General features: G+C 37.3%; 1 protein-coding gene across 2 annotated transcripts in view; it reads right to left on the reverse strand.

Moving 5' to 3' along the window:
- The window catches only part of SEPTIN8 (septin 8), a 138,582-nt gene extending 127,720 nt beyond the window's left edge, over window positions 1–10,862 (reverse strand). Inside the window, exons 1-2 of one of the 2 annotated variants that reach the window (XM_056811155.1) lie at window positions 10,781–10,861; window positions 9,411–9,530 (exon numbers count right to left, since the gene is read on the reverse strand). In XM_056811155.1, coding sequence (XP_056667133.1) covers window positions 9,411–9,421 — 11 coding nt within the window. In that variant the 5' untranslated portion in view covers window positions 9,422–9,530; window positions 10,781–10,861. Of the gene's footprint in view, window positions 1–9,410; window positions 9,531–10,780 lie in introns of both variants that reach the window. The other variant, XM_056811157.1, reaches the window with a different exon arrangement.
- Window positions 10,863–23,983: the final 13,121 nt, after the last annotated feature.

Below are 23,983 nucleotides of genomic sequence, written 5' to 3' on the forward strand. Positions count from 1 at the left end.
TCTGTGTTGGGTGCCCCCACGACTGAGTCAGGTTGTTTTCAGGAAGTGGCCTTCAGAATAGCCGACCCTGAGGCTCTGAGGTTTCTTCTGCTGCCTCGGACTTAGCGCTCTGGGTTGGGGGGGATGAGTCCTGGGACCTTCCTTCTGCCTGCCCCTTAGATCCGAGTGATCTCAGGTTCTGGCTTTTGGGGGGCCGTACCTTTTGATCCAGGTCCAGGTCCAGGAGGAGGAGGGTTCCCGGGGTCTATTCTGTTGTTTGTTTTGAATTTCGGTGCCCTAGGAGCATATAGTTTGAGATCGGTAAGGAAGGGTTTCTGGAGGTCTGAACTTTAGCTTTCTCTAAGCCACCATCTTGACCGGAAGTCCTTTGTTCATTTTTAAGCAAAATATACCCAATTAACTTTTCACGAAGTTTTTTTTTTTTTAACCATAAGGATCACAGTCTACCAAAAGTAGAAGCCTAACAATAACATAAACAATATTATAGATTTTTAAAACATACCAAAAAACCTTTTTGCCAGTTAGATAACAATTTGATTGAATGCATATCCAAATCACCTTATATAGTAAATAATTTCATTCCTTCGGTCACATTGGCATCTGTCATTAATCACATCCAAAAAGCAGCATAGAATTCTTATTCATGTAGTTTCTAAACATATCATGTTTATCGTTTCTTGGCCTTTTGGCTAAGATCAAATGTAAACATATCATACTTATGTGAAATATCAAGTATGTTTTCATTAAGGTCTCATCTACCTATTGAGAATCAAACCTCACAATTATCTTACCATATATGAGATCAAGTTATAATTGAGTTTTTTCTCCCCCTTCGGTGTTTTACTCCCACAGTGTTTCCTCTGGATGTGGATAGTGGTTTTTCTCATAGATTCCTCCAAGTTGTTTAGGGTAACTACATTGACACTAATGGAGAAGTCTATTACATTTTATTGTACCATCGTGTATCAGTCTCTGTGTACAATGTTTTCCTGGTTCTGCTCCTCTCACTCTGCATCAATTCCTGGAGGTTGTTCCAATTCACATGGAATTCCTCCACTTTATTATTCCTTTGAGCACAATAGTATTCCATCACCAACATATACCACAATTTGTTCAGCCATTCCCCAATTTAAGGGCATCCCCTCATTTTCCAATTTTTTTGCCACCACAAAGAGCACAGCTATGAATATTTTTGTACATGTCTTTTTCCTTATTATCTCTTTGGGGTATAAACACAACAGTGCTATGGATGCATCAAAGGGTAGACAGTCTTTTTTTTTTTAAACCCTTACCTTCCGACTTGGAGTCAATACTGTGTATTGGCTCCAAGGCAGAAGAGTGGTAAGGACTAGGCAATGGGGGTCAAGTGACTTGCCCAGGGTCACACAGCTAGGAAGTGGCTGAAGCCAGATTTGAACCTAGGACCTCCCGTCTCTAGGCCTGGTTCTCAATCCACTGAGCTACCCAGCTTCCCCTGCAGATAGTCTTTTAGTGCCCTTTGGGCATAGTTCCCTCCAGAATGGCTGGATCAATTCACAAGTCCACCAGCAATGCATTAATGTCCCACCTTTGCCACACCCCCTCCAGCATTCATTACTTTGCTATCATGTTAGCCAGTCTGCTAGGTGTGAGGTGATACCTCACAGTTGTTTTGATTTGCATTTCTCTGATTATTAGGGATTTAGGGCATTTTTTCATGTACTTATTGATAGTTTTGATTTCTTCAACTAAAAATTGCCCATTCATGTCCCTTGCCCATTTATCAATTGGAGAATGGCTTGATTTTTTGTACAATTGATTTAGTTCTTTATAAAACTGAATAATTAGACCTTTGTGAGAGGTTTTTGTAATGAAGATTGTTTCCCAATTTGTTGCTTCCCTTCTAATTTTGGTTGCATTGGTTTTGTTTGTACAAAAACTTTTTAATATGATGTAATCAAAATGATTGATTTTACATTTTGTGATTTTTTTTCTAGCTCTTGCTTAATTTTAAAGTCTTTCCTTTCCCAAAGATCTGACATGTATACTATTCTGTGTTCACCTAATCTGCTTATAGTTTCATTCTTTATATTCAGGTCATTAATCCATTCTGAGTTTATCTTGGTGTAGGGTGTGAGATGTTGATCCAAACCTAATCTCTCCCATACTGTCTTCCAATTTTCCCAGCAGTTTTTATCAAATAGTGGGTTTTGGTCCCCAAAACTGGGATCTTTGGGATTATCATAGACCTTCTGGCTGAGGTCATTTACTCCAAGTCTATTCCACTGATCCTCCTTTCTGTCTCTTAGCCAGTACCAAATTGTTTTGATGACTGCTGCTTTGTAATATAGTTTGAGATCTGGGACTGCAAGTCCTCCTTCCTTTGCATTTTTTTTCTTGATTTCCCTAGATATCCTTGATCTTTTGTTCTTCCAAATGAACTTTGTTATGGTTTTTTTTTTCTAATTCAGTAAAAATGTTTTTTGGTAGTTCAATGGGTATGGCACTAAATAAGTAAATAAGTTTGGGCAGGATTGTCATTTTTATTATGTTAGCTCATCCTACCCATGAGCAATCAATGTTTCTCCAATTGTTTAGATCTAGTTTTAATTGTATGGAGGGTGTTTTGTAGTTGTGTTCATATAGTTCCTGTGTTTGTCTCAGCAGACAGATTCCCAAGTATTTTATATTGTCTAGGGGGATTTTAAATGGAATTGCTCTTTCTAATTTTTGCTGCTGAAATGGGTTGGAGATATATAGAAATGCTGATGACTTATGCAGGTTTATTTTGTATCCTACGACTTTGCTAAAGTTGTTGATTATTTCAACTAGCTTTTTAGTTGAATCTCTAGGATTCTTTAAGTAGACCATCATATAGTCTGCAAAAAGTGATAGCTTGGTCTCCTCATTGCCAATTTTAATACCTTTGTAGCAGTCCACACCTATCTATGGTCAAGGGAAACCGTTAAAATGTAAAGATTGTCTTAGGAGAGCGCATGCTCAGACCTGTGCATGGCAAGTAAAGCCTTTGACCCTTGATCCCAGCGTCCTCCAGGTTTAGGCATGAAATCAGGTTTCTTTGTGCTCACCTGGCTGAGACAAACCACATCTATACCTTGTCGTAATTTACAATTGACCAATGGCAATCCATTGTGTAGTCATCAATATGTATGTGTACATTTGCATCTCAATGAGAATAAATATGAGGGACCACAGAGAGCCAGCTATCTTTACATTATCACCCCTCACCTGTCTCTGTCTTTCCTGGAGCTTGGCAACTTTAACTTCCCCTCTCTCTCTCTATCTCTCTCTGAAAGACCTTTTTTCCTTAATCTCCTATCCTCAAATGTGCTTAGAGTACCAGCTCTAAGGGACTGGTGATTTCTTTCTTGATCTCCTCTCCTCAAGCCGGACTGATCCGTACTTGCAGCCCAGGGTGTAAGGGATCGTGGCTTTTCTTTCAGCTAATTTCCATGTTCATTGCTTACTTCCGTATGTTGATTCGAAAATACTTAACTGTTTCATGTCCTAGTGAAAGCTAAGTAGCTGAGCTTATTCTGTGGAGCTCGATTGTTAAATATTACGTGTGTGTCTGCTTGCTTCTTATCCATCTCCTTGGCTCCAACCCTTCCCTCAAGGTCAACCTTCTATCTTTCCTTTCGTGGGAGGGCTGCGGGCCAGCCCCCCACACCTATAACCTTCAATTTTGTTTTCTTCTTTAATTGCTACTGCTAGTATTTCTAGTACAATGTTAAATAATAGAGGTGATAATGGGCATCCTTGTTTCAGTCCTGATCTTATTGGGAAGGCTTCTAGTTTATCCCCATTGCAGATGATGTTTGCTAATGGCTTTAGATATATACTGTTCATTATTTTTAGAAAAGGCCCTTCTATTCATATACTTTCTAGTTTTTCAATAGGAATAGGTGTTGTATTTTATCAAAGACCTTTTCTGCATCTATTGAGATAATCATGTGATTTTTGTCAGTTTGCTTGTTAATATGGTCAGCTATGTGGATAGTTTTCCTAATATTGAACCATCCTTGCATTCCTGGTATGAATCCTACCTGGTCATAGTGAATAACCCTTGTGATGACGTGCTGGAGTCTTTTTGCTAGTATCCTATTTAAGATTTTTGCATCTATATACACTAAGGAGATTGGTCTATAGTTTTCTTTCTGTTTTTGACTTGTCTGGTTTTGGGATCAGTACCATATTTGTGTTGTAAAATAAATTCGGTAGGACTCCTTCTTTGCTTATTCTGTCAAATATTTTGCATAATATTGGGGTGAGTTGTTCTTTGAATGTTTGATAGAATTCATTTGTGAATCCATCTGGACCTGGGGATTTTTTCTTAGGGAGATCTTTGATGGCTTGTTCAATTTCTTTTTCTGATATGGCGCTGTTTAGGTAATCTATTTCTTCCTCTGTTAGTCTAGGCAATTTATATTTTTGTAAGTAATCATTCATATCACCTAGATTGCCATATAATTGGGCATAATAGTTTTTAATGATTCCCTTAATTTCCTCTTCATTAGAGGTAAGGTTTCCCTTTTCATCTTGGATACTATCAATTTGGTTTTCTTCTTGCCTTTTTTTAATTAGACTGACCAGTACTTTGTCTATTTTATTTATTTTTTCAAAGTACCAGTTTCTAGTCTTATTTATTAAATCAATAGTTCTTTGACTTTCAATTTTATTAATTTCTTCTTTGTTTTTTAGGATCTCTAATTTAGTCTTCATCTGAGAATTTTAAATTTGTTCACTTTCTAGTTTTTTAATTTGCATGCCCAATTCATCGACCTCTGTTCTCCCTAATTTGTTAATATATGAACTCAAGGATATAAATTTCCCCCTGAGTACTGCTTTGGCTGCATCCCATAGATTTTGAAAGGATGTCTCATCATTATAATTTTCTTAAATGAAATTATTGTTTCTATGATTTGTTTTTTGACTAACCGGTTTTGGAGAATTGTATTGTTTAATTTCCAATTAATTTTTTTTTACCTCTCCATGTACCCTAATTATTATTTTCATTGCATTATGATCTGAGAAGGTTGCATTTATTAGTTCTGATCTTTTGCATTTGTTTGCAATGATTTTATGCCCTAATACATGGTCAATCTTTGTGAATATACTATGTGCCGCTGAAAAGAAGGTGTATTCCTTTTTGTCCCTATTTATTTTTCTCTATATATCTACTAACTCTAATTTTTCTAAGATTTCATTCACTTCTCTTACCTCTTTCTTATTTATTTTTTGGTTTGATTTCTCTAGTTCTGATAGAGGAAGGTTCAGGTCTCCCACTAGTATAGTTTTTCTATCTATTGCATCCTTGAGCTCCACTAGTTTCTCCTTTAGAAATTTGGATGCTATGCCAGTTGGTGCATACATGTTAAGTACTGATATTTCCTCATTGTCTGTACTGCCTTTTATCTGGATGTAATTATTTCTTCCCTATTTCTTTTAACTAGATTTATTTTTACTTTTGCTTTGTCAGATATCATGGCTGTGACTCCTGCCTTCTTTTTATCAGTTGATGCCCAATAGATTTGGCTCCATCCTCTTTCTTTCACTCTATGCGTATTTACCTTCCTCGTGTGAGTTTCTTGCAGACAGCATATGGTAGGGTTTTGGATTCTAATCCACTCTGCTATTTGCTTGCATTTTATGGGTGAGTTCATTCCATTCACATTCAGAGTTATGATTACCAACTGTATATTTCCCAGCATTTTGATTTCTACTCCTAGTCCTGCCTTTTCTTTCACTATTTCCTTCTACACCAATGTTTGTTTTTAATCAGCCCCCTAGTTCTCACCCTTATTTTACTTACCTTTCTATCCCCCTCCCTTCTTATTCCCCCCTTATTTACTTTGCAGTCTTTTTAAAACTACCCCCCCAACCTCTCCCTCCCTTATACTGCTTCCCTCCCCACCAGTCCATTTGTTACCCTTCTATTCCCCTATAAGGCACAAATCTGTTCTCTACCCCAATGGATTGGATTGTTCCTCCCTCTTTGGGTCAATTTCAATGCACGTAAGAATTGAGTATTTCCTATCTCCAACCTATTTACCCTTCCAGTGTATTGATGTTCTCCCCCCTCTGCTTCTTTGTGACATATAAATTTACCCCTTTTTTCTTTTCCCATTTCTTTTAGTATTAACCTCTTGTTTAAACTCTAATTGTATATATATATATACATATATATGTATTTATGCATACATATATCTATATACATATTTATATCTTGTCCTTTCATCCTATACAGTTTGTCACTGTTCCCTCTAAGTATAATTCTTCTAGCTGCCCAGGTGATAACAGTTTTTAAGAGTTACCAATGACCTCTTTTCTTATAGGGATACATATCATTTTAACTTATTGAATCTCTTAAAAAAAGTTATTTTTTGTTTTGTTTTTATTTTTTCCCTCTTTTAAAATTACCTTTTGATGGTTCTCTTTAGTTCTGTGCTTGGACATCAAATTTTCTGTTCAGGTCTGGTCTTCTCTTTATAAATGCTTGGAATTCTTCTGTTGTTTTTTTTTTTTAATGACCATACTTTCCCCTGTAAGAATATAGTCAGTTTTTTCTCGGTAGTTGATTCTTGGTTGTAGCCCTAGTTCCCTTGCTTTCTGGAATATCATATTCCATGCCTTTCAGTCCTTCAGTGTAGATGCAGCCAGATCCTATGTTATCCTCACTGTGGTTCCATGGTATCTGAATGACTTTTTCTTAGCTGCTTGTAATATTTTTTTTCTTTGGTGTGATAGTTCTTGAATTTAACTATAACATCCCTGGGTGTTGTCAGTTGGGGATTAAGTACAGGAGGTGATCTGTGGATTCCTTCAATCTCCACTTTTCCCTCTTGTTCTAGAATATCAGGGCAGTTTTCTTGAATAATTTCCTATAGTATTATGTCCAGGCTTTTTCTTTTGTCATGGTTTTCTGGTAGACCAATGATTCTTAAATTGTCTCTCCTCGAACAATTTTCTAAATCTTTTGTTTTGTGAATGAGATGTTTCATATTTTCCTCAATTTTTTCATTCTTTTGGTTTTGTTTTATAGTGTCCTGTTGCCTTGTGAGGTTACTTAGTTCTAGTTGTATTCTGGTTCTTAAAGATTGGATTTCATCCCTGGCTTTTTGGTCATCCTTCTCCTTCTGGTCAGATTTTCTTTGGAGGTCATCTTTTATCCTCTTTGCCTCATCTTTCATCTCCTTTGTCTCATTTTCAAGCTGATTTATTTTGGCTTTCAAGACACTATTTTCTGTTTCCAGATGACTTGTCTTAGTTTTTAAGTTCTTTTCCCAATTGTCTTCAGCCTCTCTTAATTGTGTTTTGAATTGCATTTTGAGTTCTTCCAAAGCATGTATCCAAGTTGCTGAGATTTCTGATTTTTCCTTTGCTGATCCCTCCCCCTCTGTTTCGTTCACTTTTTGCTTATTACCTATACAGAAGCTGTCTGTTGTAATTTGTTTCTTCTTTTTCTGTTGTTTGCTATTTACCCTCTCTTTGCTCCCCATATTTGTCGGTGCTCTTGCTCCTCCCATTTTTTTGGTTTTGGGGGTTTCTGTCAGTCTCCCCTCTTGGAGCTTTGACAGAAGGTCTCTCCCTGAAGCCTGTGGGGGAGGGGTGTTATAGTTTGTGCTTCCCTGTCCTCTGGAGGCTTTTGATTGGATAAAAGTCCAGCAGTCTGTGGGGAAAGGGTTTTGGAGTTTGGGCTTCCCTGATCTCTGAAGACTTTTTTAAGTTCAGCTGGGTTGGGCTGGATATGTCCTGAGGCCAAAACGTCCTGGAAGGCTAGAGCAATATGGAGGGTCTTCTTAGCTTTGTCCAGGCTGCCAGTTCTGCACTCCCTCTCCAGCTCCTTCCTTGCCACCTGTATTCAACGCTCTGAGCCTGGCACATCCCTGCCCGCAAGGTATACCCTCCATACCAATGCCTTTGCCCACCCAGAGGTTCCTGCTGCTGCTGGAATCTCTGTGTTCTGGATGGGAGGGGGATGGGTCCTGGGACCTTCCTTCTGTCTTCCCCTTGAACCTGAGTGTTCTCTTATTCCAGCTTTTGGGGGGTGTACCTTTTGGATTGAGTCCAGCAGTAGGGTATTTTGGCTCTGTTTTGTTGTTAGGTTTGATTTTCAGTCTCCTAGGTGCACTCAGTTTGTGATCGGTAAGGAAGGGTTTTCAGAGGTCTGAACTTCTGCTGCTTCTAAACTGCCATCTTGACTCTGCCTGCCTATAATTGAGTTTTACTACAAATTCAGTCAAATCTGAATTTGTAGTCATAAAAATATCATTCAAAAATCTCAATTTTTTCCATTAGCTGCCTGCACCTCAAATGAGAGAGACCACTGCTTTCAATTTGATCTGTTCCAAAGATTTATGTTTCACATTCTTCTTCTTAAAATATAACAGCATTAAGGGAATCTGGGTGGCTCAGTGGATTGAGAGCCAGGCCTAGAGATGGGAGGTCCTGGGTTCAAAATTGGCCTCAGACACTTCCTACTTGTGTGACCCTGGGTAAGTCACTTAACCCATTGCCAAACCTTTCCTACTCTTCTGCTTCAGAACCAATACACAGTATTGTTTCTAAGATGAAAAATGAGGTGTGTGTTTTTTTAAGTATATTAGTATAGGGAACAGCTAGGTGGCTTGGTAGATTAAGAGCCAGGCCTAGAAATGTGAAATCTTCATTTCAAATCTGGCCTCAGACACTTCCCAGCTGGGTGACCCTGGGCAAGTCATTTGACCCCCATTGCCTAGCCCTTACTGCTCTTCTGCTTTAGAACCAATACACAATATTGATTCCAAGATGGAAGGTAACAGGTTTAAAATATATGTATTTGTGTATGTATGTTTCTCTCTCTCTCTCTCTCTCTCACACACACACACAATCTATCAGTGTGGGTTTTGTCATAAATAAACTTGCTGGTCATAGAATAAGGAAACCTTGGCTCAAATCCTACTTCATACATCTATTAGTCATATGACCCTTGCTTAGCCATATGACTTCTCAGGGCCAGTTTCCTCATCTGTAAAATGCCAGTGTTATCTATAATTCCTTCCATACAAGATTATTGTGAAACTTTAACGTATGTAAAGTACTTCATTACATAAACGAGTCATTATTAGTCACAGTAGTATCAATATTTTGGGAATAGGGATGAGGGGCACAAACCTTAGGCTTGCCTCTGAGGAACAGTTTCTTTTGATTGAAAAGACTTCTGATTTACCTCTTTCAGTTTTATATACAGATTGGTTGATGGGAAACGGGGTGGGAGATGGGGATCCACACTTGGAGAAGTTATTTAAGAAGGGCTGGAGAGATGCCATGAGCTGAGTTGATTTTATTGGAAGATACTATCTAACTAATCCCTAAAGAGACTATCAGTGCAGATGGCATTTCTGATAGAAGACAGCAGTGTTGATACTCACCAGTGCCTCATAGGTTTGCCTTTTAGGCAAGGCCCATGCTAGGAGCAGGTACACCATCTGTTCCCTTTTCATAAGGTGCCCCTTCAAGTCATCCTGTTATTGAGACAGCATCTGTAGGTACTGGTTTAGAAATTGCCAGGAAAGGGGACAGAAGAGAATATACTTAAAAGTCAAAGAGATAGATACAGTATCTCTGAGTAAGTCATCCTAAAGAAAGAGAAGCTTTTTAAACTGCCCCCAGTCTGATATTTCCTCAGTGTCTCCCCCATAACTTGCTTTAGCCAAGATCTCTATCTTTGCTATGCCTCTACCTGCTCTGTAGATTTCCCTTTCCCTGAATCTCTGACCTCACCATCTCTACCCATGAGGCCTCCAGTACAGTTCACTCTGGTTCCAAACAGTGGCTTCATCCTCTTCTTATTGTAACTCTCCATTAGAGAAAACTCTAGAAGTCTAGAGCTCTGCATGGAAGAGAATAACCAGTTCTATCCATTAAGGACCAAAAATGCTTGGAGCTGGACTTCCAATAAATCTAATCTTAATTTCTCATCCCATTTTTTTTTTTACTCTTGTCTTGGCCCAGGCTTTCTTCTCCACAGCTCCCAGTTTTCTGTTCTTATAGTCCTTCTACCTTTACTCTGGCCTCCCTACTTCTCAGTCTTGACTCTATCCATGATTGACCAGATCAACTGTACATATCAACTATCTCTAAGTCCCTTGCCCCTTTGTCCTGTTACCCAGTCATGCATTCCTAAACACTAATCCTTGTTCACACTCACTATCTGTCTTTTCTGTTCCTATCTAATGCTGCTAAACATTCCTAGAGAAAATCATAAAACAGTGTCAACTGAGTTCATATTTATGTTATCTAATCTCTATTTGTCCCTCACCACTGTATGACAGTGTTTTTGTTCTTTCCTTATTAACTCCCTGTCATGGTGTTTACTATTTCTATTACATGCCTCCAAGTTACTTCCTTCACCCTCATTCTCAGCAGAAAACCTTATATACTACTTTATGGAAAAATAGACCATCCTTCAGAAGGTCCTCTTCTCCCTACTCTACATTTTAATCCTCATTCTCATTCCCTACTTCCTCATTGACACTAATCTCTGAAGAAGTGAGCCTCCTCCTTGCCAACACTAGCCCCATTTATATTCTTGATCTCATTCATCCATTTTGTTGCAAGAACTTTCCCTCTCAGCCATTCTTCTCTTTATTTTATTTTTTAATCTCTATTTATCCATTAATTCTCATTTTACTATCTATAGACTTGCCCAGATCTCCCTAATCAGACTTTATGCTCCCATTCCCTCAAGCTATTGTCTTATGGCTCTTCTATTTCCCAACCAAACTCCTAGAAAACTAACCTGAAGAGGATTGTGGTCAAAGCCCTGGAAGAGTCAGTAGTAAAAGATCTGTGTTTGTTGTCCATGGGTCTATGGTTATCATTGTCTGTGGTTATGGAAGGGTTCTAGATTATATCCATAGAACTTCTCACAGGAGGTTATGGGTCAGTCCTTATCCAATCCCAATATTACAGGATCTGAAAAGGAGGAAAAGCTTCCAGCTAAAGACATAGACTTTCCTCTAAAATTAATAAGAATGTTCAATTGACAGATTTGGAGAATATCCACATTATCTACTCTGTTCCTCATAAAGCCACTCGTCTTATATTGGAATCCTGTAATACAACTTAAAGGTTTTTCTTCAGTTAGTGCATTCATATCCATAGAAATTTGGATCCCTTGCAGCTCCAATAAGACAGTTCACCAAAACAGTTTATAAGTTTATAAGTGCAGATATCTCATCTAGATGGTGACTTTTGTGGCTGTGAGGGCTGTCCCTTCTCAAGGGATATTTCCCAAGAAAACTGGTGCTTAATGGAATTAGCTGAAGAGACTAATTCTTCTTAAATCTAGCTTCCCTATCGATAATCCGTGACTCCATCACCAACTATTTAGCACATTGGCTACTCCCTCCACTAGAAAACTGAAACCGGAAGTCCCAGTAGCAGAGGAGAGATGGGATTTCAGTGGCCCTATACCTTCTGTCATTTGTACTTAATGCCAGCAGGTGGTGTTATGAGCTCTTATAGCAGAAATTGTCCTATCCCACCTCACCAAGACAGTTCTTACAAGGAGCTTGGAATACCTCCTGAATTTACATATCCTCAACAGAGAGAGACTGGATTAATTGGTTACCAGGTTGGGAAGTGGGGAAGGAGTATGGACCAGAGATCAGGGAACATCCTTGGAGCCACTCTTTATCCTAGGAATAGATTTAGTTGTGTTCCTTCCTCAATAACACCTCCATTCCAGGGCCCTCTTTGGGGAAGACACACTTCACCTATGCTCCTATGGGATGGGGACAGGGAACAACTTATTAAGGGCTAGCCTTAGGAGAGACAGTGGAAGTAATGTCAGATGATCTAGGAGAAGAGGGAGAAAAAAGAGGTCATGCTTAGGTTATGTGTTCCAACAAAGAAAAGGCACACAAAGCATCCTTGACCCAACCATATGGCCAAACCAACTAATTAGCATACTATCTGAGTCTGAAGGATGGAGTGGGCTTGTTCCTTGATCCCTCTGGTGTGATACCAGGTATTGAGATAAAGGGGCTTCTTTACCAAAGAGCTTGTGTTCTCTCCATATGCCATTTTCAGGACTAAACTCAGGATCCTTCAGCTAGTCTTACTCTTAGAGAATTCCTGGCCAAAGGATAATGCAGGGCTGGATTCATGTAGAAGCTAAGCAGTACACAGAAGCAGAAAACACAAGATACCTCATATTAAAAAAGCAAATGACCTGAAAATAGATCAAGAAATAATAACTTAAGATAGTTCTACCTAAAAACCATCACCCCTCCCCCCAAAAAACCAAAAGAGCTCAGAAAATATAGTTCAAGAAATCACAAAGGAAATTGCCCAGATATTTTAAAAAGAGGACATAATGGGGGGAGAGGGGAGAAAAGAAAAGAATATACCAGTTACCTCCTAAAAGTAACCCTCAAGTGAAAACTCCTAGAAATGTGATGTCAAAATCCAAAACTTCTGAATCAAAATGCAAATATTCTAATAAGTCAGAAAGAATTCATGTACTGAGGAAACACAGTCAGGATCATACAAGTATTTAGGGGACCTGTAAAAATTAAATCTCTAATAATAATATTATATTTAAGAGATTTATTAATGATCATTAGAAATCAAGGAATAAAGAAGATACAAAATAAAGACCATGTGCCTATGCTGGTTAGCCATTTTTTAGTCAACCCCACTCACCACCATCAATGCTGATTCTACATCCGAGAGGAGGAGCCTCCAAAGCCCACATCCTTTATCCTCTGTCTACAGGAAGTACCTAATGACAAGAAGTCAGTGGGCTCTTGGGATATGTAGTTCTTTTTTAGGGTAATAGATTTTCAATCATACAAACCTCAATATACTCCCCTCGGAACTAAATAAGCCTAACCAAAAAATAAAAAAAGAAATTAAGGACCTTAAAATAACTTTAGATAAGTTAGATATGGTAGCCCTCTAGTGGTTATTGAATAGTAATAGGAACAAGAATATGTATTTCTCAAATTGATTAGTGTGAATTTTAGATGGACTCCACCCTGCTTAGTCTTTAGAATTCTAGCAACCAGGAATGTAGACATCCCCACTTAAGGATTAACTGTGAGGAGGATAGCCTATGACCAACATGTGCTAGCAAGTGCCAAATCAGAAACAACTGACAGACTTCCTGGGTTGTCCTAAGTCAAGCTTAAGCTACCATTGGTACATGTGAAACGCAGGAAGTGATGTAAAGAACTGTATATATTTCATGTCACTTCCACTCACTTTCTCTCTCTCTCTCTCTCTCTCTCTCTCTCTCTCTCTCTTTGGGAGACATTGGGCTCACTCAGCAACATTGGGCTCCTGTGGTGTTCTTGGCGTGCTTGCTGGTTTTTGTTCTGTAGTGTAGTTTAGGTGAGTCATCTTCCCTGAGTGACCTGGGTGAGTGGTTAGGCTGATTCTTCCTTTCCTTTACCTCCTAAAGCACTATCCTCCAATGAAGCCCCTCATCTCGGAGGAGACCTCATGGCTAGAAGCTGAGCTAGATTTAATCTTCTGAGGAGGTCTTGTGGCTGAGGTCTCTGAACTTCCCTTGGCTTGGTCTAGGCACTTTAGAACATTCCTTGGTTACAAGAATCATATTCTTTTCCTCCTTCCCCTCCGTTGTGACAGAGGCTGGCACTAGGAAAAAGTGTCAGGCTGAAGAGCACGTGAAATTGATCACCCAAGGGGCCCCTAAAACAGTTAATTTAGTTAAAAAGAAGACAGAGGAAAACTAAATTACCAACATAAAAAATGGAAAAAGAATTTACACCAAATGTTCAATTATATTTGCAATTAAACTAAAAGCTTAACTTAAATCAATAAATATTTGCAAAAATATACAATGACCAGATTAACAGCATAAGAAATAGAGAATTTAAACAACTTAGTCTCAGAAAAAGAAATTGAACAACTTATAAATGAAATCTCATCCAAAACAATCATGGGATCAGATAGTTAACAAATGAATTCTATTAAAAATTCACAGAAAGTTTAATTCCAGTGTTACACAAAATGCTTATTAAAAATAGCAAAAGAAACGAGTTCTATCAAATTCCTTCTATGCCAAAATTTTATATTAATATCTAAACTAAACAGACTCCAAACAGAGGGAAAAAAGAACTATGAATAATATAGCCCTAATGAATACAGGTGCAAAAAATTTTGATGAAATATTATCAAGGAGACTACAGTACAAAGACTATATACTATTACCAGGTTGTATTTATACTGAACTAGGAATGAAGGATCTGGTTTAAGATTGGGAAAGCTATAAACATAATTGACCATGTTAAATAGTAACAATTAAAATTATATGATTCCATTAAAAGATACAGAAGAAAAGGCTTCAACACTCACTTCTATTTTTAAAACACTAAAATAAATAGAAACAAATCGACCTTTCCTTTACATGGTAAATTTAATATAAAACTAAGGAACAGCATTGCATAAAACAGACAAACTAGTGTCCTTTTGAATAAGATTAGAAGTGAAATAAGAATGTCCATTGTTACCACTTATTTGGCATAGTGCTAGGAATACTAGATAAAACAACAGAACTAGGAAAAGAGTGAGTGGAAAGCAAAAATATTACTTCTTGAAGATGATATGATAGTTTAGAGAACCCTAGAGAGTTAGCTAAAAATAAATTATAACAATAACTTGAGCAATAATATCCAAAAGGAAGAGATAGAAAATGAAATTTCATTTAAAATAACTATGGAAATATATAACAATTTATATATTTCCAACAAATCTCAGCAGCAAGAGTTAGATAGAGAAACTCCACTTAAAATTACTCTAGACACAATGATACATGTATAACCCAGAACTGCTTGTCAGCTCCAGGAGTAGGGAGGAAAGGGAGGTGGCGCAGGGGAGGACTCATGAATCATGTAGCCATGGAAAATGTATAAAAGGGAAAATAAATAAATAAATAAAATCACTCTAGACAATATAAAATATTTGGGAGTATATTTGCCAAGACAAATACAGGAATTATATAAACACAATTATGAAACACTTTTTTCTTTTTCATTTTTCATTAATTAATTAATTAAGAATATTTTTCCATGGTTACATGATTTATTTTCTTTCCCTCCCTTCCCCCAAACCCCCTCCCATAGCCGACTCACAATTCCAATGGGTTTTACATGTGTCATTGATCAAGACCTATTTCCATATTATTAATGTTTGCACTAGGATGATCATTTAGAGTCTACAATCCCAATAATAATCCCATCAGCCTATGTGATCAAGCAGTTGTGAACAAAGAGCAAATGTAACAGAGGAGAATCAAGGAACACAAAGCAAAAACACAGAGATTCCAGTGAATTGGACGCAGGCTTTGGAAGAACTCAATATACAATTCAAAACACAATTAAGAGAGACTGAAGACAACTGGGAAAAGAACTTAAAAAGCAAGATAAGTCATCTAGAAACAGAGGCATTTGAACTAAAATGAGAAAATAGTGTCTTGAAAGCCAAAATTAATCAGCTTGAAAATGAGGCAAAGGAGATGAAGGATGAGGCAAAGAAAATGAAAGATGAGGCAAAGGATATAAAAGATGAGGTAAAGAAGATGAAAGATGATCTCCAAAGAAAATCAGACCAGAAGTAGAAGGAGGACCAAAGAGCCAGAGATGAAATTTAGTTTTAAAACCAAAATACAACAATTAGAAGCAAGTGACTTGACAAGGCAGCTGGAAATTATAAAACAAAATCGAAAGAATACAATAGTTGAGGAAAATATGAAACATCTCATTCTCAAAACTGAAGATTTAGAAAATGGTTCCAGGAGAGACAACTTCAGAATCACTGGTCTACTGGAAGACCATGACAAAAGAAAAAGCCTGGATATCATCCTACATGAAATATCCAAGAAAACTGCCCCAACATTCCAGAACAAGAGGGGAAGTAGAGATTGAAAGAATCCACAGATCACCTCCTGTACTTAATCCCCAACTGACAACACCCAGGAATGTTATAGTCAAATTCAAGAACTATCAGACCAAGGAAAAAATATTTAAAGCTGCTAAGAAGAAGTCATTCAGATACCATGGAACTACAGTGAGGATACACTGAAGGACTGAAAGGCATGGAATATGATATTCCAGAAAGCAAGGAAACTAGGTCTACAACCAAGAATCAACCACTGAGTAAAACTGACTATATTCTTACAGGGGAAAGTATGGTCATTTAAAAAAAAAAACAGAAGAATTCCAAGCATTTGTAAAGAGAAGACCAGACCTGAACAGAAAATTTGATGCCCAAACACAGAATTCAAGAGAATCATCAAAAGGAAATTAAGAAAGGGGGGGGGGGGGAGAACTTTTCTTAAGGAATCCAATAAGTTAAAATGATATGTATCCCTACAAGAAGAGAGGATATTGGGATATTGATAACTCTTAAGAATTGTTATTAACACCTGGGTAGCTAGGAGAATTATACTTAGAGGGAACAGCGACAAACTGTATAGGATGAAATGCCAAGATATAAATATGTATATAGATATATGTATGCATACACACACATACACACACAATGAGAGTTTATTAAGAGAAATGGGAAAAGAAACAAAATGGGGTAAATTTTTATGCCACAAAGAAGTGCATGGCCTGGGGGGAGGGAGGGGGAGAACATCAATACACCAGAAGGGTAAAGAGATTGGAGATGGGAAATACTCAATTCTTAAGTGCATTGACATTGACTCAAAGAGGGCAGAACAAACAAATACATTGGGGCAAAGGATAGATTTGCGCTCTCTAGGGAAGTAGAGGGGTAACAAATGGGTTGGTGGGGAGGGAAGCAATACAAGGGAGGGAGAGAGTGGGAGGGTAGTTTAAAAAGACTGCAAAGTAAATAAGGGGGGAATAAGAAGGGAGGGGGATAGAAAGGTAAGTAAAATAAGGGTGAGAACTAGGGGGCTGATTAAAAACAAACATTGGTGTAGAAGGAAATAGTGAAAGAAAAGGCAGGACTAGGAGTAGAAATCAAAATGCTGGGAAATATACAGTTGGTAATCATAACTCTGAATGTGAATGGAATGAACTCACCCATAAAATGCAAGCAAATAGCAGAGTGGATTAGAATCCAAAACCCTACCATATGCTGTCTGCAAGAAACTCACACGAGGAAGGTAAATACGCATAGAGTGAAAGAAAGAGGATGGAGCCAAATCTATTGGGCATCAACTGATAAAAAGAAGGCAGGAGTCACAGCCATGATATCTGACAAAGCAAAAGTAAAAATAAATCTAGTTAAAAGAAATAGGGAAGAAATAATTACATCCAGATAAAAGGCAGTACAGACAATGAGGAAATATCAGTACTTAACATGTATGCACCAACTGGCATAGCATCCAAATTTCTAAAGGAGAAACTAGTGGAGCTCAAGGATGCAATAGATAGAAAAACTATACTAGTGGGAGACCTGAACCTTCCTCTATCAGAACTAGAGAAATCAAACCAAAAAATACGTAAGAAAGAGATAAGAGAAGTGAATGAAATCTTAGAAAAATTAGAGTTAGTAGATATGTAGAGAAAAATAAATAGGGACAAAAAGGAATACACCTTCTTTTCAGTAGCACATAGTACATTCACAAAGATTGACCATGTATTAGGGCATAAAAACTTTGCAAACAAGTACAAAAGAGCAGAAATAATGAATGTGACATTCTCAGACCACAATGCAATGAAAATAATAATTAGTCAGGGTACATGGAGAGGCAAATCAAAAATTAATAGGAAATTAAACAATATGATTCTCCAAAAATTGGTTAAAGAACAAATCATAGAAATAGTAATTTCATTTAAGAAAATTATAATGATGAGACATCCTTTCAAAATCTATGGGATGCAGCCAAAGCAGTACTCAGGGGGAAATTTATATCCTTGAGTTCATATATTAACAAATTAGGGAGAGCAGAGGTTAATGCATTGGGCATGCAGATATAAAAACTAGAAAGTGAACAAATTTAAAATCCTCAGATGAAGACTAAATTAGAGATCCTAAAAAACAAAGGAGAAATTAATAAAATTGAAAGTCAAAGAACTATTGATTTAATAAATAAGAATAGAAACTGGTACTCTCTGCAAAACAAATAAAATAGACAAAGTACTGGTCAATCTAACTTAAAAAAAGGAAAAAAGAAAACCAAATTGATAGTATCCAAGATGAAAAGGGAGACCTCACCTCTAATGAAGAGGAAATTAAGGCAATCATTAAAAACTATTATGCCCAACTATATGGCAATAAATATGCCAGTCTAAGTGATATGGATAAATATTTACAAAAATACAAATTGCCTAGATTAACAGAAGAAGAAATAGAATTCTTAAATAATTCCATATCAGAAAAAGAAATTGAACAAGTCATCAAAGAATTTCCCTATGAAAAAATCCCCAGGGCCTGATGGATTCACAAGTGAACTCTATCAAACATTCAAAGAACAGCTAATCCCAATACTATACAAACTATTTGACATAATAAGCAAAGAGGGAGTTCTACCAAATTCCTTTTATGACACAAATATGGTACTGATTCCAAAGCCAGGCAGGTCAAAAACAGAAAGAAAACTATAGACTAATCTCCTTAATGAACATAAATGCAAAAATCTTAAATAGGATACTAGCAAACAGACTCCAGCAAATCATCACAAGGGTTATTCACTATGATCAGGTGGGATTTGTACCAGGAATGCAAGGATGGTTCAATATTAGAGCAAACAAAAATCACATGATTATCTCGGTAGACACAGAAAAAGCCTTTGACAAAATACAACACTCATTCCTAATGAAAATACTAGAAATTATAGGAATAGAAGGTCCTTTCCTAAAAATAATAAACAATACTTACCTAAAACCATAAGCCAACATCATCTGCAATGGGGATAAACTAGATGCATTCCCAATAAGATCAGGAGTAAAACAAGGATGCCCATTATCACCTCTATTATTTGACATTGTACTAGAAACACTAGCAGTAGCAGTTAGAGAAGAAAAAAGAAATTGTAGGTATTAAAATTGGCAATGAGGGGACCAAGCTATCACTCTTTGCAGATGATATGATGGTCTACTTAAAGAATCCTAGAGAATCAACTAAAAAGCTAGTCGAAATAATCAACAACTTTAGCAAAGTTGCAGGATACAAAATAAACCCACATAAGTCATCAGCATTTCTATATATCTCCAACACATCTCAGCAGCAGGAATTAGAAAGAGAAATTCCATTTAAAATCACCCTAGACAATATAAAATACTTGGTAAGCTATCTGCTGAGACAAACACAGGAACTATATGAACACAACTACAAAACACTTTCCACACAATTAAAACTAGATCTAAACAATTGGACGAATATTAACTGCTCATGGGTAGGACAAGCTAACATAATAAAAATGATAATCCTACCCTAATTAATTTACTTATTTAGTGCCATACCCATTGAACTATCAAAAAACTTTTTTACTGAATTACAAAAAACCATAACAAAGTTCATTTGGAAGAACAAAAGATCAAGGATATCCAGGGAAATAATGAAAAAAAAATGTGAAGGAAGGTGGCCTTGCAGTACCAGATCTCAAACTAAACTATAAAGAAGTAGTCATCAAAACAATATGGTACTAGCTAAGAGACAGGAGGATCAGTGGAATAGACTTGGGGTAAGTGACCTCAGCAAGATTGTCTATGATAAACCCAAAGATCACAGCTTTGGGGACAAAAATCCACTATTTGATAAAAACTGCTGGGAAAATTAGAAGACAGTATGGCAGAGATTAGGTTTGGATCAACATCTCACACCCTACATCAAGATAAACTCAGAATGGGTGAATGACTTGAACATGAAGAAGGAAACTATAAGTAAATTAGGTGAACACAGAATATACATGTCAGATCTTTGGGAAAGTAAAGATTTTAAAACCAAGCAAGAGTTAGAAAAAAATCACAAAATGTAAAATCAATAATTTTGATTACATTAAATTAAAAAGGTTTTGTACAAACAAAACCAATGCAACCAAAATTAGAAGGGAAGTAACAAATTGGAAACAATCTTCATAACAAAAACCTCTGACAAAGGTCTAATTACTCATATTTACAAAGTGCTAAATCAATTGTACAAAAAATCAAGCCATCCGCCAATTGATAAATGGGCAAGGGAAATGAATAGGCAATTTTCAGTTAAAGAAATCAAAACCATTAATAGGCACATAAAAAAGTGTTCTAGATCTCTTATAATCAGAGAGATGCATATAAAAATAACTGAGGTACCACCTCACACCTAGCAGATTGGCTAACATGACAGCAAAGGAAAGTAATGAATGCTGGAGGGGATGTGGCAAAGTTGGGACATTAATGCATTGCTGATAGAGTTGTGAATTGATCCAACCATTCTGGAGGGCAATTTGGAACTATGCCCAAAGGGCACTAAAAGACTGTCTGCCCTTTGATCCAGCCATAGCACTGCTGGGTTTGTACCCCAAAGAGATAATAAGGAAAAATATATGTATAAGAATATTCATAGCTGTGCTCTTTGTGGTGGCAAAAAATTGGAAAATGAGGGGATGCCCTCCAATTGGGGAATAGCTGAACAACTGTGGTATCTGTTGGTGACGAAATACTATTGTGCTCAAAGAAATAATAAAGTGAAGGAATGCCATGGGAACTGGAATGACCTCCAGGAATTGATGCAGAGTGATGAGGAGCAGAACCAGGAAAACATTGTACACAGAGATTGATTACACTGTGGTGCAATCAAATGTAATGGACTTCCCCATTAGTGGCAATGCAGTGATCCTGAACAACCTGGAGGGTTCTATGAGAAAGAACTCTAAATGAACATCCTAGTGCAAACTTCAACAACACGGGAATAGGTTCTGATCAAGGATACACATAATACCCAGTAAAATTGTGTGTTTGCTATGGCAATAGGAGGGGGATGGGAGGGAGGGAAAAAATATGATTTTTGAAACCAAGGAATAATGTTCTAAATTGACTAAATAAAATTTAAAATAAAAAAGATATGTCAATCAGTGGAATAGGTTAGGTACATAATATACAAATTAATCTAGTAGTCTAGTGTCCAATAAACCTAGATACCAGGGTAAAAGACTCACCATTTGTCAAAAACCTTCTAGGAAAATTTGACAGTAGCTGGCTGAAATTAGATTTAAGCTAACACTTCATACTGACATGGGCATTGTACCTCCAGAAGCTCAGGCAAACTATTATCAGGGAAATTCCTTTGCTCCCTTACATCCTCGTGACTCCTAACCTAAAACATCCAATGACCCCTATAGGATCCTGAGATGATTGTCCTCCTTTAGATTTAAGATGGACAGAGAGATGTACCTCCAGGCTACACCTCAGTACTATCTGGCTACATCTCAGACCTCTGTCTGTTCCCTAAAACTAAAGAATCTTTTATGAGGGTCATTCCCTATGTCTCCAGGCAGACCCCAGTCAGATAACCAAACCCCTGACCAAATGCCTGAGGATTTACCACTCTAGAGTCACGTCCTCACCATGACACAGCATCTGTTGTAAAGAGTATAAAATGCCCAGAATTGATGTCGCCTGGGGAGCGCTTTTCCATCCATGCTGTCCTCCCAAGGACCAGCCTTCCATCTTGCTGTTCCACCTGCACCATCCTCCTGGCCATTTTCAACATTACTTTCTAAATAAATAAATTTTGCTTTTTATTTTTAAGCTGTTTTGGAGTCTTGCATTCTTGCAGAAAGGTATCCTTCCTGAATCCAAGGGGGTGCACCTCTTCACCCCCACAACAATACTATATATAAAGATAAACTTCAAATGAATATATAACCCAGATATGAAAGAGAACCTCCTAAATAAATTAGAAGATTATGAGGGAAAATACCTTTTCAACTTATGGATAAGGAAAGAATTCATAAGCAGGTAAGGAATAGAAAGGATCAGAGAAGATAAAAAAGACACTTTATCCGCATAAAATTTAAACATCTTTGCACAAACAAATCCAACATATATATATATGTGTGTGTGTGTGTGTGTGTGTATACATATATATACATATACATATATATACATATGAGAGAGAGAGAGATAGTCTTAAGTGTAAGAGAAATAGTTAACTGGAGAAAATATTTGCAGCAATTTTTTCTAATAAAAGTCTCATTTCAAAAACATGTTAAGGATGGGGAAGCTGGGTAGTTCAGTGGATTGAGAGCCAGGCCTAGAGATGGGAGGTCCTAGGTTCAAATCTGGCCTCAGACACTTCCCAGCTGTGTCACCCTGGGCAAGTCACTTGACCCCCATTGCCCAGCCCTTACCACTCTTCTGCCTTGGAACCAATACACAGTATTGATTCCAAGAAGGAAGGAAAGGGTTTAAAAAAAATGTTAAGGAACTGATTTGAATTCGTAAGAATAAAAGAATATGAGCAGACAGTTCTCAAGGAAGAAACACAAGCTATTTATAGTCAAATTAAAAAAAAACACTTAACACTGTTAATAACTAAAGAAATGCAAATTAAGGCAACTCTGAGGTCCACCTCACTCTCATCAGATTGGCAAAGCTGACAAAAATAGAAAATTACCATTATTGGAGAGATTGAGGTGGGGGGAAGGGGTGAGGTGGTATACTAGCAAACTCTTGAGTGTAAAGGAAAGAGAATAAACATTTCAATGTACTATATGCTAGGCACTGTACTGGGCTCTTTACAAATACTATCTCTTTTGAACCTCACAACAACACTTGTTATTATCCATATTTACAGTGAAGGAAATGAAAGCAGACAAAGATTGGCCCATTGCTCAAGGTCACACAGTTATTAAATATGTGAGGCTGGATTTGAACTCAGTTCTTCCCAACTTAAGTAAGCAATTGAAACTGACTTGAAAGCAATCTGGAATTGTGCCTTTAAAGTTTCTAAATTGTGAATGTTCTTTGACCCAGGGATATCACTATTGGGCCTTGATCAAGGAAATATGGGGGGATTTGTTTTTCTTGATTATGCTCATATTTCAAAAAGAAAGAAGAAATTATAAAATGAACAATTTCTGAAGAAGTTGGGAAGACTTCTATAAACTGATGCCGAGTGAAGCAATCAGAACTAGAACAACAGGGGTCAGCTGGGTGGCTCAGTGGATTGAGAGCCAGGCCTAGAGATGGGAGGTTCTAGGTTCAAATTTGGCCTCAGACACTTCCCAGCTGTGTGACCCTGGGCAAGTCATTTAACCCCCATTGCCTAGCCCTTGCCACTCTTCTGCCTTGGAGCCAATACACAGTATTGACTCCAAGACAGAAGGTAAGGGTTTCAAGAAAGAAAAAAAAAAAGAACTAGAACAACATTATAATGAAACATTGCAAAGACAAATAACATTACAAAAGAATACAACTTTGCGATACTTTAGAACTCTGCCAGAGAACTGAAAAACACCACCCACCTCTTCCCAGAAAGATGATAGATTTTGTTTTAAACCTTTGTTTTCTGTCTGAGAACCAGAAGAGTGAATGGTAAGAGCTAGGCAGTAGGGAATAAGTGACTTACCCAGGATCATACAGCTGAGAAGTGTCTGAGGTCAAATTTGAACGTAGCACCTCCCATCTCTAGGCCTGGCTCTCAATCCACTGAGCCACCCAGCTGCTCCCAAGATAATAGATTTAAAGAGAAGAATGAGATATAGATTTTTTTAAATGGCCAACATAGAAATTAGTTTTGCCGACTATGAGTATTTCTCAAGGATTTTATTTTTCACTAGGAGGTAGTAGGAAAGATGAATAAGATAAATTCTTGTAAAAAAGAAATTTTAATAAAGTAAATTACTTTTTTAAAAAATCAAACATCTCTTTGGGTTTACTATGCCTGAATCAAGCTGCTATCTCTCTCATTGGTCAAGCGGTACCTCTAAGGAAGTGAGTGTCTCTACTGCTGTTGTCATAAGCTCCCATTCTGGGTCTAATAGTGTCTGGTAGCCATCAGTGATTGGCACCCTGTT

The sequence above is a fragment of the Monodelphis domestica genome, chromosome 1 (assembly GCF_027887165.1).
Source record: "Monodelphis domestica isolate mMonDom1 chromosome 1, mMonDom1.pri, whole genome shotgun sequence".
Classification (NCBI taxonomy): Eukaryota; Metazoa; Chordata; class Mammalia; order Didelphimorphia; family Didelphidae; genus Monodelphis; species Monodelphis domestica.